Source organism: Mytilus galloprovincialis, chromosome 2, assembly GCF_965363235.1.
Source record: "Mytilus galloprovincialis chromosome 2, xbMytGall1.hap1.1, whole genome shotgun sequence".
Taxonomy (NCBI): Eukaryota; Metazoa; Mollusca; class Bivalvia; order Mytilida; family Mytilidae; genus Mytilus; species Mytilus galloprovincialis.
In genome coordinates this window covers 84,594,041-84,612,293 of record NC_134839.1, presented here as the reverse complement: position 1 = coordinate 84,612,293, position 18,253 = coordinate 84,594,041, and the positions used below count along the sequence as shown (strand labels likewise).

The following is an 18,253-nucleotide window of genomic DNA, read 5'->3' as shown; positions in this document are numbered from 1 at the left end:
GTGTGCTAACATCTGTTTTGTATGCTTGTGCAACATCATTTATATTATAATATTGAATGTTCATGGTATGTCACATATATTGACTATTAATTAAAGTAAGACGTACGAACATATCTAGTGAAGAGTCTTCTCGTTGTCACGTCAAAGTAAGACGTACTACATATCTGGTGCAGAGTCTGCTCGTTGTCAATTATGCAACATCTTCTTCTTTTTATATAACATCGTCAGGAGTTTTAGTTTTAATGTTGGTTTTTTTAATAAAATATGATCCCTGTCTATATAAAATTAACACTGCAATAACATAACAGTGATGTCAACTTCTGTATTATATACAATGTACTTGAATACTTCGTATAATAGTTTGGAATCTTTTTTCTTCTTCTTTTGTTTGACATAAAGAGAGAAGAGAAATACTTCTTATGCTTTATTTTCTTTACAGAATTTGAATGATTTTGAGTTTTTTTCCACATAGTTACGGTAACTGCATTAATAAATATCATGGTAGCTTTAGAGTTTAGGAGACACAAAATGTCATTGACTAGAAACAGTCATCGAACAATGCAAATTTCAAAACTATGCAATATTTTACATCAAAATATATGATTAATCTGGTAAATAGCTTTAGCAATACGATATTCTCTATGATTTGCGTGTTATACCTAGTTTTATTGTCATCTACCCGTCAATTATTGTATGCGAAATGTCAATCAATCTCCACTGAGAGAATACACATCACCAGCAACCTTTACAGGTGTGATTATAGTACCTGTTGATGACAATTAACTAATTAGATTTTAGATCATTAATGAGATTAGAACGAAATTGACATTTGACGATGTCCCATTGGAACAGGTGATGAAAAGGTATTGATCAATCAAGTATAATTTTCCAACAATGAGGAACACGTGTAAAAGTTAGAAATATAAAAATTCAAATGTCACCATATGCCAAAGCATTTCTACTGATGCGTATATCTGTTTTCACACTGAAATACTCTGGACACTGTAGAGCTAAAACTATTTTACCTTGAAAGAACGAAAATCGATTACACTTCGCCAACATAATAAAAACTATACTTGAACCGCCCAAACTAAAAATTTAGAGCAAAAAAATCTACTTCAATGGTTTCTAGAAAAGCCACCGTCGATCCTATGTATTTACGTTTTGTTATTAGTGTACTTTGAGGGTTATTTTTTATTTATGTCGTATGAATAAAACATCTTAAACTTGACGAATCCTTTTATTCTGTCAAAGAACCCTGTTACACTATAACATAAAATGATCGAACGAATGACCAAACAATCACTCCTTGCCTTCTTTAACATACTTTACTAAAACATATCCGTTAACATGCATGAAATATTTGTCACTGGATTGTGTTTTTTTTTTTCGATTATGAAAAAAGTAAAAAAGTAAAAAACTTGAGACGAGAATTAATATTGACAAAAGCATTATCGGCAAACTAATTAGTTATGGCAAACATTTGAAGATCATTTTCATTTTTTAAAGACTTTTACCAGCACCTTTGTAACGTCAAGTATTACGCGGTCACTTCGATATAAATATGTCTATTTTTCTTACAAGGAACCATACTTTAAGTATTATACCTCCACATTGTTATGAAGCAGCTGAGAATTGCTGAGAGGAATTGACAACCCTTCGCAATCGAAAGTTTTATACTGATTAGAAATTGATGTTGGAACTTACAGACACAAATAAATCGTAGTGAACACATCAGGTTTTACACAAGTATTGCACTGTTACGACCAAATCTAACCCAGTTCTTTGCTTCCAAAACAAGTTGCTTTCTATTATTTTTATTTACTATTTAGAAATTGTTGAGTAGCTGATCTTCTCGTGTAGAACGGACTGAGCTCAAAAATGGGGAAAGGGGTGGGGTTTGTGTGGTGGTGGTGGGGTTACAATTCCAAATGGCAATTAATAACGGAGAATGAAAATTAAAAGCTGACAGGTGAAACACTTCTACTGATGCATCGTAGCGATGACTGAAGCTCATTTACTGTCCACATATTGAAATAAGTATACTATAACATAAGAGACCCATGCTGGTGTTCTAGAAAATGTCAAGTGCCAATCTATATGCAACCTGTCAATACCATATAATTTCCACACGTGCGCTGCATATGCCGGTACCGCAATTAACGTGAAAATGCGATCTTTCACAAAAGAGCAATATTGGAGCATTTTATGAAATGAACTCTTATAAACGACCTCTTCGCATACACCTTTAAAAATCACTATATACTTTTACTGTCATAAATGAACATAGTTTAAGTCAGGACAAACAAAGACATCCAAATGTGATATTTGATAAAAAAAAAAAAAAAAAAAAAAAAAAAAAAAAGAAGAAAGAAGAAAGATATGGTTCACATATTAAAATTAGCAAAAAAAGTACTATATATAAAGTAGTTTTAAAAATAATGTTTTTACTTTATTAATTTTTGTTTACACAATATTTATAATTTTACAAGATTTTTTTTTACTTTTTAAAAGAGTTACTTTCTATCGTTCCAAAGAGCTACCTTTAAATGGTTCTAGAGTTATCTTTCAGTTGTTCCAACGAGATACTCTTCTATTGTTCCAAAAAGGGGACTTTTGATTGCTCCAAAAATCTAGTCTTCTATGTTCAAAAGATCAATATTTCCATTGTTCAAAAAAGCTTCCTGTCAATTATCCCAAAGAGGTAGCTATCGAGTGTTCAAAAGAGTAGCCTGGGGACGACGCGCAACTAGATATCGGGCCGGGATACCAGGCTATCAAAAGAGCTACTCTTCAACTGCTCAACAGAGCTAACTTTATTTGTTCCTAACGATTATCTTTTAATTATTCCAAAGGGTTACCTTTTAATTGTTCCAAAGAGTTACTTTTCCAAAGAGTTATCGAGCAATTGTTCTAAAAAATATAACAGAGCTATCTTTCAATTCGGTTCAAAGAGTTGCCTTTCAATTTTTCCAAAGCACTACTCTTCTATAATTCACAAAGCGCTACTTTTCAATTGTTACAAAAAGTTGTGTTTCAATTGCTCCAAAGAGCTCACTTGCAGTTGTGCCAAAAGCTACTCTTCAATTGTTCCTTAGTGCTTACTTTTCAATTGCCCAAAGAGCTACCGTTTTATGGTTCAAAGAGTCATCTTTCTATTGTATCAAAGAGTTACCTTTCAGTTGTCAGAAAAGCTTCCTAGGGACAATACAAAAACTTTCACCCTCCCCAAATAATCTAAAAGACGTTTACCATTAAGACAATGCCATAATTAAGAATCAAATCAGATGCAAAATGTATACGGAAACATTGGGAGTATATTTCTATGACGAAACATAACTATTTTGAAAACAGAGATGTCTTTTATTTCGTCTTAGTATAAAAACATCGTATAGAAAATAATTCTCCTTTTTAAAACATGAGATTGTGGGACATCGAGGTTTAGATAAAATCTATATGGCCATGTTATTACATAGCCCCCTACGTAGAGCATAACCGAACTTATAACTTTACAAAGAAAAGGATCAAAATATCGTCCTCCATCGAATATATAAATGGGAAATACTGTCACCGTTAATGAGTCAACTATATCTATCTACCAAGTAGCATAGGCCATTTATGTAAACACGTACGGATTATGGTATGTAAAGCTGGGGCATATACTTTTTCTAGAATTGAGCCCCTAAAATTATAACAAACAGACAAAAGACACCTATGAAAACAATACAATAAGTAAGTAAGGGTGAAGTTTTATATTTAAGTCGTTATATAACGAGTTAGCTAACTTGTTATAACGACTTAGCATATTTATCTTGCTATAACAACTTCGCTAACTTGTTTTAACGACTTAGCTGACTTGTTTAAACAACTTAGCTAACTTGTTAAAACAACTTAGCTAACTCGTTTAAACAACTAAGCTAACTTGTTATAACGATTTATCTAGTTTAACACGTTATAACAACTTAGCTAACTCTTTATAACGACTACGCTAAGTCGTTTAAACAACTTAGCTATTTCGTTTAAACAACGTAGCTAAGTTATTTAAACGAGATAGCTAAGTTGTTTAAACGACTTAGCTAAGTCGTTATAACGAGTAAGCTAAGTTGTTATAACAAATTAAACTAGCTAAGTTGTTATAACAAGTTAGCTAAGTCGTTTTAACGAGTTACCTAAGTTGTTTAAACGAGTTAGCTAAGTTGTTTAAACAAGTAAGCTAAGTCGTTTAAACAAGTAGGCTAACTTGTTAAACAAGATAAATATGTTAAGTCGTTATAACAACTTAGCTAAGTCGATATAACGACTTAAAAATTAAACTCTATCCTGCTAACCGGCTTCCGTAGAAAGTAATATATGACTTTTTGTATATCAAGTTATAGATTTAATTGAAATTGAATTGCTTTGCTGAGTGCAGCTGGATACGACCGCAGAGGTTAAACCCTGAACAGTAAAACATGGACACAATATTAGTACTTGATACAGGTCTGAATTTGGATTTTAATTAAATATTTGACCCATAATAGGTTTCTGACTAAGAACTTAGAATTGGTTATATGATTTGAGTTTATATTCATTTTTTTGCTTTTGTGCAATATAGTAGGCTGTTACAAATTGCCCCCCTTTTTTCACCTATCCCTTTTCCCTTTTTCCCCAAAAAAATCTTTCCCTCAAGATATGGTCATAATCTCAATTCAAATTTCTAATGGAGTTTGCAACCATAACTACCCATTTAGATACATTGTACGTTAAATGTGAATGGATTACCTCCCTTACAATGCTTTAAAATTGTCTTAATTGTCCAATAACCAGGAAACTCTTGGTTTTCCCCCTTTTTGTCCCCAAGTCCTAAACAGTTTGAGCCATACCCCCCCCCCCCCCCCAAGTCAATCATAACCATCACTTTGTGGTATGGAAATTTGTGGTATAATTTGAGAGAGATTCATAGACTTAAAATTTTGGTCCTTCTACCCTTTATTTGTAAGGGTGTTTTACGGTTTGGTTGTTTCATGTGTTTCACAGCTCAAAGTTTGGGCTGTTTATCTTTTACACACATGTATTGTTTAATGTGGTGTTTTGGTCTGTTTGTTCGTTCATTCGTTTATCCATCAGTCTGTCTTTACCACTTCAGGTTAAAGGTTTTGGTTAAGTAGTTTTTGATGAAGTTGAAATCAAATCAGCTTGAAACTTATTACAAATTTTCCCTATGATGTGATCTTTCTAATTTTAATGACAATTTTTTTTATCCAAATTTCACAGTCCACTGAACATAGAAAATGAATGTGCAAGTAACTCTTATGTGTACTGTGGACACATTCTTGTATAAAATCTTTTATAGGTTGACTTTTTGACGATTTGATGACTTCACTTTTATTGTTTTGTGTGTTTCATCTGCAACAAATAATATGTAATGTTCCTCTATGACTCGACTGGTCTGTTTGTTATGATTGCTTTACCTTCATTTTTTAAAGGTGTTTTTTTTACATGTTGTTCTCTGGACCATGCTGTATATGGTGTGTTGAGAAATAAAGTTAAAAGTTAAAACATAGTACTGACATGAAAATCAAGTGTTTTCCCTTTCATTATATAGGACCAGCACACAAAAATCTTTTTTGGTACATGTCTGTTCAAATCTAAAAAAAAGTTATCTATGAGCTTGAACTTAGGAGTAATACAAAATCAGGAGAGAACTTTCCATCATTTTATGTGACCATATGTCAAAGTAATATTAAGTATTTTATTTAACCTTATTTTAAAGTTACTCTTAACCTTGACCTTAGATATAGTGACCTACAAATAAATAGAGATCTTCCTCTCAGTTCATGTGAAATGATTAAGGTTGCAATCCAAAATAAAGTATTTAAACAAAGATAACCAACAGATTAATGGGTCAAAATACCTATACAATACTCCTTGGTAGCATGGGGTTCAATTTACCATATATTTTTAAGGGATGAATAAATGAATGTTTATTGTCCTGTAGGCAAACTTGTCAAACAATTCTTCTTAATTCAAGGGCCACAATTCTTGTCAGGAATAGTTCAACATAGTGACAGACAAATTGTCTAAACAAAGCACAAATGAAACAGATGCAGTTTTGTTAGAGGGGGTTGGGACTTTCCAGACACCTCATTCCTATGTTCCTAGTTTTGTTAGAGGGGGTTGGGACTTTCCAGACACCTCATTCCTATGTTTCTTCAGTTGTAAACCATAACAAAATATATGGTAAACTTTCCTGTAATTTTGTGGACTCCATGGTAATCAATCTGACAGGGTACAATACAGAGTATATATCCTTTTCTGGACTAGATAGAAAACAACAGTAACAAATAAGTTTACATAATTTTTTTTATTAAAAAGAATGTTTTCATTAAACAGGTAGTTACAATTGTATTATCTATATTGTATTTACTGGATTTCTGAAAGATCTTACAGATTTTAAATAATGATATTTCAATTATCTGATTGAGTAAAAGAAAACTGAACCAGTTGTATTATAATACAATTACATATTTCATTTTTGTTTCAAAAAATTTAAAATAAGTTATACAATAGATTAGAAGAGAGCTTCACAATCTCTTCAGCATAGATTCTTTCTGAAAGATCATATTAAAAAATCTGAATTTCCATTCAAGAAAAAGTAGTGGTTTCCTGCTAAATAACAGTAAATAATTTTTTTTTCAAATTGTTTATTACCTTGATTTAGGATATTTTAAGCAGTGTAGTGATTTTCGGTATAAATAACTTGTATCAAGAAAAATAACAGGTATCTAAATTAATATTTAAGGGAAATTTACAAGAAGTATCTAGTTCTAATTATTATTTGAGCAAAATTGAGATTTAAGTCTTTTACAAAAAGTTTTTTTTCCAAAGAATAAACTTTTGAATATAATTGAGAAACACAAATAATTCAGTAATGTTTATCAAAGTCATAGGAAATAAATTTATCACTTTCAGAAGGAGAAGCTTTTTCCATTGAAATTCTCAAAACTTGTGTAATCATTTACTTTTAACTCTACTCTACTTGTTATGACAATGTACCATAATAACAAGTTTTACATAATACTTTATAGCAACTGAACAAATTATTACTATTTTGATTGTTACAATTTAAACATATATCTATACCATCAAAGAGACATTTGAGCAAGAAATACTACATAAAGAATTCTACACATATTATATATGATCTTTGTACAGATATTATGCTTCTTCACTTTAGTCACAAAAATGTGACAATAATTTAAATTATTTCACAAATCATATCTTTATCAAATTTATATTTTTCTACATGTATGGACTTCAAACTATATAATTTAGTTTAAAGCATTTCTTTAAAAAATCATTTAAAAATTATTTATAACGTATCACCAACATTAGATTGAAGGCAATTTTCCTAAATAAGACTAATTACTTTTTAATTTTATTTTAATTTAAAGTTATTGTTGAGAATTTTTTTAAAGAATTACGCTTAACAAAACATAGAAAAATCACATATTGCAATATTAATGTAGTATTTTTCTCCTCCTTATACAATAAAAATCAATAAAATATTAACTAAAATAAAACAGTTATTTGATAAATCAATTAAAACTTATTTAAAGCAATAAAACAGAACTCTCTTTATGTTTAAGCATAAGGAACTTACTTTATAAGACTAGAAAGAAATTTTGTTATTGCATTTTCCCCAAAACTTGAGAGATCTGTTGCAAATATAATGTTTGCAGAAGTTACCATATAATATAAGAAAATAAAGCAAAATAAAACAATATATTTTTCCTCATTACTTAAAACTAATTTCAAAACTTTCATTTCAGTAAATTAAAACAAAATGAACTAAAACCTTGTGTAGGAACAACACATAAATAACACAGCTGTTAAGTTCTATACATGGCAAGATACGGCACAGCTTATTACATAAAAACAATTATATAGTTTAATCTGGGACTAGTTAAACAGCTATAGATACAACAAGGACATTCTGGAATGTCTTTTCAGCAGATAAAATTATGGTGGGACTAAAATGAAGACTTCGTTCTATGGTTAAAAATAAAAAAAAGATGATTTTGTTTAATATGAAAACAGATGAAAGTTACAATGTAAATAACAGTAATAATAACAAAATGATGAACTAATTATGCAATTCTGGAATAAAATTTGTGAATAACAAGATTTAGTGAAGTTTGACTGATTTATGTATAGTATTTGAGTATGTATAAACATTAAAAGCAGACACAAACAATTGGCTACATTAAGACTTTTATTTACAATTGACTAGAGATTGTTCATCCTCCTTGCAGAGAGTTAGCTCCCATTACTACAACAGAGATTTGTCATCCTCCCTGCAAAGGGTTATTGCCCTTTCTACTCCCTAACAAGATAACTGTACTGTTTACAATTTATACATAATACAATATAAGACAGGCTTTGTTGAACAAGGAAATATCTGAAAGCTACTATAAATGCTTCTAATATGTGACAAGAAGTGGCAAAATGTACAACAATAGGACAACACACACACATTTATAATAATATCATTGTGGCAATACTGAGATGGTGGCAAATACTGACAAGTAGCAAAAACTTGGCACAAAATAAAGAAAATTGGAAGAATACTGGTCATCAAAATATCTAATACTTGGTGGATATTCAAACTAATATAGAAATTGGTACAATACAGACAGATAATATAAACAGAAAATCATGGAAATAATACTGCATCAATAAAATTGGCACCAGGAAATGAAATTCTTGTCTTAAAACTTTAGTAATCAAATGACATCAGCCTAAGATTTTATCTAAAAATCTGAAGTTTGATTTAGCTTAATCATCATTATAATACAGAATGAGTATTGAGATATAAAAGTTTAAATTCAAAAATGGATTTCATGAAAAAAATATTGCAGTTCAACTAATACTTAAGAAAAAAAATATAATACTGTTTTTAAATAACTGATCATTGGCACAAATGCTAAATAATAAATGGAACCTTGGCACATTTTAAACAACTGAGAGACTGTTTGGTTCAGTAAGATTGGAACACATAGTAAATGTCAAACATAACAAACTTGGAATTCTTAGATGACTTAAAAAACGTTTGGCAGACAGGGACTAACAACAATAACAAAACAGGAAGACAATGAATTATAATACTGATCTAGGTTAGATGTCAAGTTACCATGGAAACCAATAAGTAGCCATGGAAAACTTAAAGCACTCATCCTTTTACACACTTTTAGGTCATACATACCACACATTCACCATTCATACACAGCATTTATCCTCCAACACACACACACACAAACACACATACATTCAATCTTACATTAAGAAACACACAAATATATGTTTATATATATTAACAATAATTTACAACACAGATTGCACATTTTGACCTTTGCTCTGCCAGTTTTGACTAGATGAACAAGCACCAAGACAAGAACTAAATTAATAACATATCCAACTAAATCTATCAAACCAAAGCTCAAACTTATATGTAACTACAAATACACTCCATATAATCATCGTAGGTTAAGGGGTCAACTTAAACTTCCATTAATAACTAACTCAACTCACAATCTATTAACGAAAATAAACCTGAAACAACAGACGACAAAGACAAGACAGGACAAGACAGGACAGTCTTTGGCACACCAGAATTCACCATAGCTTATCTGGGATTTGCCCTGACAAGATTTTGGCACAAGAGGAATTATCAAACAGTTCAAAAGTCCCATCACAAACTAATTTCTAATCTCTCCCTATATATAAATATATCAGATCAGTCATTAACAGGTCAGAAATACATCCTTTTATATTGTTTAAAACAGTTGCCACTAAAAAATTAAATCTACTTTTATGATTTTTACCTAATAAATGTGATTTTTTTTTCAATTAAACTTTTTCTTGAATATCAAAATACTGGAATAGAAAGGATATATTTCTGTCATTCTCACTCTGGGACTTTTTCAGCTGCAAAAAAGTTAATTTGATTTATACAACAGTTAATAGTATTTCCTTGTTCAACGAAACCTTAATCCATAACAAAAATTTACAATTCATTGGCAGTGTTGTGTATCAAAAAATCCATGACACATGGATATACTTCTGGTATGAGATTGTTCAAGTAATATTTTAATTCATAATTTGAGAATTACTATATTTGGCACAATATATTTAACAATTTAATACTGAAAAAAATGTTTGTTATATATGTAACTGAGTATTTAATTAACAAGATAATTGTTTAAAAAAGTAAACAAAATGGTTTTATTGTGGACAAATAATTTTGGCACAGAAATTGTAATCTTGACCTAATTTGTAGGTTTTGATAAACCTGTTATGAAGTCAAATCTAAAGATTTTTCATACAAATTTGATTCTTAAATGAACATAAAAACTTGTTTGGCACCATAAGATTTTAATACTTTTCATTCTGAGTGGTTGTGGAGACAATTTCATTCTAAATTTGATTCTTTTTAATGTTTGGCACAAATAAATACAGTTTAATATTATGCATGCATTATAAATAGAAATAATTTAGTTTACGTTTATACTACAATATTTTATTTCTTTGGTTAAGTAACTAATAAATAACATAGCATTAGGTTTGTAAGCACTAAATAATCTTTACTACAGCTTATACAATTCTCAAAAAAACATGCAAATCTACCTACAAGTAAATACTTGTAATAAACATACATCTAAAGCATATTAAGTTTGCCATTCTAACAATTTATTGAGTATTCATTCTCAGGTATACTGATTTGGTGTACAACAAAGTTGCTACACCAACAAATTCATGCAAAATTTACATTTCTTCCTTAATGTATTAATGAAAATGGTCCCATATTTTTTAACATGAAATGATGTCATGGTTTCTTGGAAGAAAAACGAATATGTACAACTTTTTCTTCAGCAAAAATATACACACTTTTCAAAAATAACAATATTATCTCCCTTTGATTAAAAACTGTTGAGACATGGTGAAGGAGTTTGGAATGGAATCATTAACAATTATCATTGAGTTCATTAACAAGTGAAATTATGTCAACAACAAAATGTCTTCCTGAGAAGACGTGTGTCCCACAGTGACATGAACACCTTCCAGTATTATATTGTACAACTGGACTATAAATATGTCTGCCATTTCACATCATTAAACATTTATTCTTAACAATAAGCACTAATAGTATAATAACAACAGAAATATTCTGAATTCATGGCAGACATGAATATCTATTCCTTTCTAAAGTTTTGGATATTAACCCACTAACTTATGGATAGATAACTAATGCACAAAATATTGTTCATATTAAAAATTATTGCACTTGTCAATATTTGACTATTCTCACTACTATGACAACTAGATACTACAGTTAAATTCCTCCCTTGTTGGTTTACAGTACTTGTATCGATGGTTCATGTGTTGACTGTATGAACCAGAATGACTAAAGCGCTTGCCACATTTCTTGCACTGGAAAGGTTTCTCCCCACTATGTAGACGTCTGTGCTCAGTTAGGTGGTGCTTGTGTTTGAATGCTTTATGGCAGATCTCACAGTTGAATGGTCTGGCACCTGGAAATAAAACAAACAATGATTAGTCAAACAATCACTTTGACCTTTTTTAGTCTTATTTTAGTTGTTGTCAGATGTTTACATCACATCTATTTTATTCAACCAGACACAGAATTTAAATACTGATTCTCTATTTAAAAATTAATATTTAGAACCAAAGTTAAATGGTACAATCAAATAAATACTTCCTTCTCCATCTGTATCTTCAGTTATATTTCATAGTTTCAAAATTATCTGGTTTATTTTTGCGATACCTTTTATAGAATGTCTTAAGTATGTACTGTTTTAATTTTCAATTGTTAGGAATTAACATAATGTGACCATTAAATTTTCTTTCAAATAATCTGTTGTTAGAGGCCGTCTCATTGGCTCAGGCTGTATTTAAAGTCTTAAAACTAAAACTGTTGGATGTGTATTGATAGTATTGATAGTTTGAGAGAACATCATTTATTCATTACAAGTAGTTTTCTTTGAACTAGTTTTCATTAGCTGTGACTATACAGTATGGGATTTTCTTATTGTTGAAGAGTTTTGTTTTGTACATAAATTAGGCTGTTAGTTTTCTTGCTTTGAATTGTTTTACATTGTCATTTTGGGGCTGTCTATAGCTGACTATGTGGTATGGGCTTTGCACATTGTTGAAGGCCATACAGTGACCTATAGTTATTAATTTCTGTGTCATTTGGTCTCTTTTGGAGAGTTGTCTCACTTGCAATCATACCACATCTTCTTTTTAATATGGTGGCCTAAAATATCCAATTCATTTTTTAACTCTGTTAAATAGTTGTTTCATTGGCAATCATACCACATCTCCTCATTTTTATACACATCTAGTTAATTGAATCATCATTACTAAAACATGTCTTACCTGAATGTTCATATTTATGACGGGCCAATGAACTCTGTTTGCTGAACATCTTCTTACATTGGTCACAGCCATACAAGCCATCATCAGCCTCCATACGGTGGTTCTTCCAGGAACGACGCTTCTTACGATAAGGATGGTCTTCATCTAACATGGCATCATCAAGGTCTAGCTGAATCTCTTCAGATTCCAACTGTAAAATTAAAGAGAATGGTCAATCAACTATGTTAATTCACATAAGGATTAAATGCTTATATATAAAAAGAAAATCCTGTATATGTTTTAGTATACACAGATGTATACCTTAAGATTTGAGATAAATTCACTGAAACAGTAATGCTTAGGCTATTTATTATTTGGTTCATCACTTATATCATGTATGGAAAGTTCCAACAAGGTAGTGCATCATGAGCCTATTTTGACAGCTGAATCATAATGCTAAGACTAAGTGTATATTGTATTGTATGTATTCAGGTTGCACACTGATATACTATTCATTCATTTTTTCATTCATATATCATGTGTGTATAATTTAAGATTCTAGGGTGTGAGAATAAATAGACCATTCCTCAAAGTAATTACAGTTTTTAAATACATGCAATATCCCTTTCTTTCTGTTTGTAATTTTCCATTTAGAAATGAAAGAAATCTACTTCACATGTTATAAGATAACTTTTCTTTTTATATTCTTTCTTTCAAACAATTTTTTTGTATAACAAGAATATTTTCAACAATTAAAAAATTTTAAATCTTTAACAAAATTAACAAAGTAACAGAATTCCATGCATTTTGTATCAATCAACATTTCCTAAGCATTTAAAAACTTCAATACTTAAATTTACAAATTAGTGCATTTCTTTCAATATTTAAAATGTATATACTATTTAAGATATTAAACAGATACATGTAGTCATGTACTGCACATTATTTGTGAACAATAATCAAAGTTTACACCAAATTAAGTATTTATATCAGTATATATATATATATACATATGATCAATTGAAATGCACTAAAATGACGAAAATGGGAAAATATAATGATTAATTCTATTCTTCTAATTTTATTTTTACCCTTACAATTAAATATTTTCTAGCAGCAATCTTTCAAAATAACAACAAATGAATTTTTGAATAACAATTTGCTTGTTAAAAAAGAAACAAAAATGTGAAAGAATTTCCCATTTTCTTATTTTGTAAAACACTTGGCAATATTATCCAACAAATACCAATGGCATACATCTATTGTTTGCCATACTGTCAAAATCTAACATATGTATCACATCAAATTCATCAAACCTTGAAAATATTATCTAAATAAATTAATGTTCTTACTTAAATATTTAATTTTTTCTCTCTCATTTCACATGTAATTATTGATAAATGATCGTAAATATTGTTGAAGTTTCAGCCAACAAAAAATGTTAACATTACATAATCTATCACTTACTTGAAAATAAACAGCCTTTAACAATGTAGTAAATCTAAAGATTTTTTTTCTTACAACTTCTGGAGTTTTTATAAATTTCCTGAATTATGTTAGTATAAAACAAGTACTAACACTGAACACAGATTCCAAAAAATTACTCATGCCAAACTTTCTATGCAATGAAACACCATTAGTAAAATATGAAATTGACAAGATGAACTTATTGATGATGAAATGATGTTACACAACGTGGTCAGATTCTGATAGCATGCACTTAAATATTTGAGACACACAGCCGTAGGTAATGTGAAGGTAATTTTTGCCATGCATTTTCTAACTACAGGTAAAAAGGTTAAAAATAGGGATACAGACATAGTCTCTCTCTACCTGTCTCCACGACTTCTTCCTCATACGCTTCAGTTTGATCTCGCTGTCGAGGGTTAGGTTGGCTCTGTCAGCTAGACTAACTTCAGCTAGGGTGGCTAGGTTGTGGGTGGCATGTTCCATGGCAGCATCGAAGTGGACGCCATTATACTGAGATCTGTCATGGTAACTATCACTACTAGAGCTGCTGTCACTCTGGCTATCATCATCGTCATGCTTTGGAGTGTTACGGGCCTGGTGGATCTTGTTGATGGCAAGGTGGACCTTCTGTTGGAGTGAGATGGTAATATTGTTGGTGTCTGGTCGGCTGTAGTGATGGTGGTGGTACATAGGATGGCTGGAAGTGATGATGGCTGGCTCACAGGTTGGTATTATCCTGGTGTGTACTGGGGCTTGCTGGATCATACTTGGTGCTGTTGTGATGGTTGGATTTCCTACGAAGTAACCAGGAAATAGACCTTCTTGTTGCATGTACTTGTAGATTGCACTGCTTTGTAGTTTACCATCCATTGGATACTTGTGTGGTGGTGTCTTCATGAACATACTGTCTTTCAGGCTGTCACTTAAGAGTTTCTTGGCATATTCCATATCAGGTTTTGACGAAACACTAGGCTGGCTTTCTGGTTTGACACTCAGATTAAGGACTTCATGACTACTAGCAGGTGGTGTAATACAAGAAGCTGGACTACTTCTGTTGCTGTGAGCTGGTGCTGGCCTGGTACTCAGGTCTAATGGTTGTTCAAATGTAGGAGCTGTATTGCTGATCTTCTTGCTGCCTCCATGAGCTGCTACAGGAAGGATTGCTGGAGTAGACGATCTAGAATCACTGATGGAGTGAGAAGGACTGTCACGCTTAAACCTGGCCATAGATGGAAAGTATGGAACCTCTTTGCCACGTCGACGATCTCTAGCTCTCATGTTCTGGAACCAAACTTGAACCACTCTCTTGGGGAAACCAATTTCATTGCCAATACGAATCAGTTCATACTTGCGAGGACGTGGGTTGATGCTGTAGAAGGACTTCAAGACATGTAACTGCTCATCGCTGATTAAGGACCTCATACGAAACTTCTTGCTGTCATTCAAGGCATTGTCATCTTTGTCATCTTGATCTTCAGATTCAGTCTCTGGACTGGCGCTTGCAATGGAGAGAATGTGACTATGGTCAGACATGCTGCTACTTGGAGAGTTACGTGGACTACCATCACTCATTCGCTGAACAAGGTCTTTGTTGAGTTTACAAATGTAGCGTTCATGTTGATGGAGGCTTACTGGACTGTTGAAGACTTCATCACAAAATCTGCAGGACAATGTCTCTGACGACTTTTCATCACTTGTAATAACTTCTGAAGATGTTGACTGGTTGGTCTTACTTTCATCACTACTAGCATTACTACTGGTGTTGTGCTCATCTTTCTTACACATGTACCTCTCGTGTTGGTGACAGTCAACTGCACTGGCAAATATCTCACAGCAAAATTTACACTTGTACGTTTCTACAGTTGTCTGTGGTCCTGATGTAAGAGTTGGAGTGGATTCCTTCTTATCAAAGACTGGTTCTTCTTTAGTGACATTGGTATCTACAGTGACAACTTTGGTGTTGGAATTGACGTCTGGAGAGATCTGCTTGGTGGCCATTACCATACTGGATGGATGTGGTGTGGAATGTTGAATAGATAATGTATGTGGTAGCAGTGAAGTCATGACAGGTCTGATGGTGTGGTGGTACATTGGCAGAAATCTAGCTCCAGCTGGTGAGTAGTAGGCAGGAATACCTGGCTTCATTGGCTCAAAATGCATCATTGGATGTGGATAGGAGTGCATAGTGGTACTGATCCCTGGTCTAATGGTAGAACTGGCAGATTCAACAGTTGATGGACAAGCTCTGTTCTGATTCATTACCCAACACTTTTTGGACGTCATGTGGCTGCTGTAGGACCCGGAATGGCTGAACCTCTTGGAACAATTTGGACACTGGAATGGCTTTTCTCCACTGTGGATACGGATATGCTCCTTTAGGTGATGTTTAAACTTGAAGGCTTTCCCACACTCTGGACACTTGAACTTACGTAAGTCCGTACTCTCGTCATGGCTGATCATGTGACGTTGAAGACGATATACATTGGCGAAAGTCTTGTTGCAGATGTTACAGGATTGTGATGTCGGGGAATGCATGGCTAGGTGTTTATCTAGATGAGACTTTAGTAGGAATGCTTCATCACACTTTGGACAGAGGTACTTGATGGGTAGATCTGGATGAACCTCCCTCATGTGGTCTCGTAGAATGTTGAATCTGCTGAATGTCAAATCACAATGGGCACAATTCAAGACAATGTCTTCATCTATACTGAAGCAGTTTTCTGAAGAAAAAGAAAAAGAAACACATAAATAATGATTAACAAAAAAATGTTAATTAAAAAAATCAAATCCTAAACAGAAATGAAATAAATAGGTTTCAAACAACTCAAATACCTAACCTACCATCTCTTTGCTAAATACAACTAAAATTATCATCACTTATACATACAGTTTAAAATGGTGAAATAATCTCAATGCAGCGTTTTATTATCATACTTTTAAATTGGTAGATATTGATTGCTCAGAATGCTCAGTGGTTCTTTATATATATAGTGTTTCATATTTTTTTCCATGGTATTTGCCTTTTTTCTTTAGCTTATGATTTTTCATTGCTCCTTTTGGTATCTTAGGCCTAATGTTATAGAGTTTATACAAGATTTCATTAACCAATAACTCTTGTATTGTTTCTGTTATTCTACTAGTATAGGGACCTTCTTTGGCCGCTTTCGAAACCCTTTAAATCGTTTCTTTTTTTTATTCAGAAAGATCCCATACTTTGTTTTTTTTCATTTTATTCAAATTTAGAGATGTTTCTTAATCATATGAGTGGTTGCTATCTCTGTGACATATACACCACAAAATTGTATGTAACAGGAGTCAAAATTTTGTTTCTAATGTATATGTTTGTGTATTTATAGGGATAACTTTTTGTTGTCTCACAGCCTGTAATATCAATTTCACAGGGTTAAGTGCTCCTCCTTCTTTCTATTGCACTTTTGACTATTGTGCCTTTATCATTTAACTAATCAAAGGGACAACTGAGATCTCAACTGTCAGGAGCAATATTTCCATCTTGATTTATTGTGTGAAGTTGGGTGACTGTCTCATCAATGTACAGTGGCAGATCTAGAACATTTCAAAAGGGGGCCCACTGACTGACATAAAAGGGGGTCATGCTTCAGTGATTCCCTATATAACCAACCAAATTTTTTCCTCAAAAGGGGCCCCGGAACCGTCTATAATGTGTACCATCAATTGACTTACCAAGTTCTTGTGACGTGTTGGCTTTGTCTTCATCATCCTCATCATTGTCGCCATCTTCCCCGTCACTGACTGCCTCTGGGTAGATCACTACTGTATTTGTCTGATGAAGGTATTGTCGTAACTTCTCATCATCTGTACATTTCTGGTCAGCCATTGTGGTTGGAATGTCACTTTTTGTTGATATTGGTGGAGTGGTGTCTACTATAGAAGGAGATTTAACATCTGGTGTTGAAACAACTTCTGTAGTTACTGAAATAAAAAAAATTCTGTTAGGAAAATGTAAAATCACAAAAATACTAAACTCTGAAAAAAATTCAAAACGGAAAGTACCTAATACAATGGCAAAATCAAATGATAAAACATATCAAACGAATGGACAATAACTGTCATATTCCTGACTTGGTACAGGTTTTTTCAAAAGGGTGGATTTGGCCTCATTTTATAGCACTACCAAGGAGTCAGACAGTCAGTATCTTACAAAGAAATCTGCTAGAACTATTTAATGTACATAAACAATACAATGTAATGAGACACAAGTTTTGCAACTTAGTAATGTGTCTCAAGTAATGTGTTCCCCAGAAAACATAATTGCTAAAGGACATCTGAACTTGTAATAAGATGTAAGTGTATACTATATTTTAAAGCCATTAGATGAAGATCAGCA

The 18,253-nt window shown here is 32.1% G+C and overlaps 1 protein-coding gene across 5 annotated transcripts in view; it reads right to left on the bottom strand.

Annotated features, from left to right (window-relative positions):
• Window positions 1-6,324: 6,324 nt before the first annotated feature.
• The window catches only part of LOC143064655 (zinc finger E-box-binding homeobox protein zag-1-like), a 42,528-nt gene continuing 30,599 nt past the window's right edge, over window positions 6,325-18,253 (bottom strand). For 4 of the 5 annotated variants that reach the window (XM_076237631.1, XM_076237634.1, XM_076237635.1 and 1 more), the window contains 4 exons: window positions 17,590-17,838; window positions 14,236-16,607; window positions 12,439-12,628; window positions 6,325-11,570 (listed from right to left, as the gene is read on the bottom strand). In XM_076237631.1, the coding sequence (XP_076093746.1) occupies window positions 11,359-11,570; window positions 12,439-12,628; window positions 14,236-16,607; window positions 17,590-17,838 (3,023 nt within the window). In that variant the 3' untranslated portion in view covers window positions 6,325-11,358. The remainder of the gene's footprint in view (window positions 11,571-12,438; window positions 12,629-14,235; window positions 16,608-17,589; window positions 17,839-18,253) is intronic. The other variant, XM_076237632.1, reaches the window with a different exon arrangement.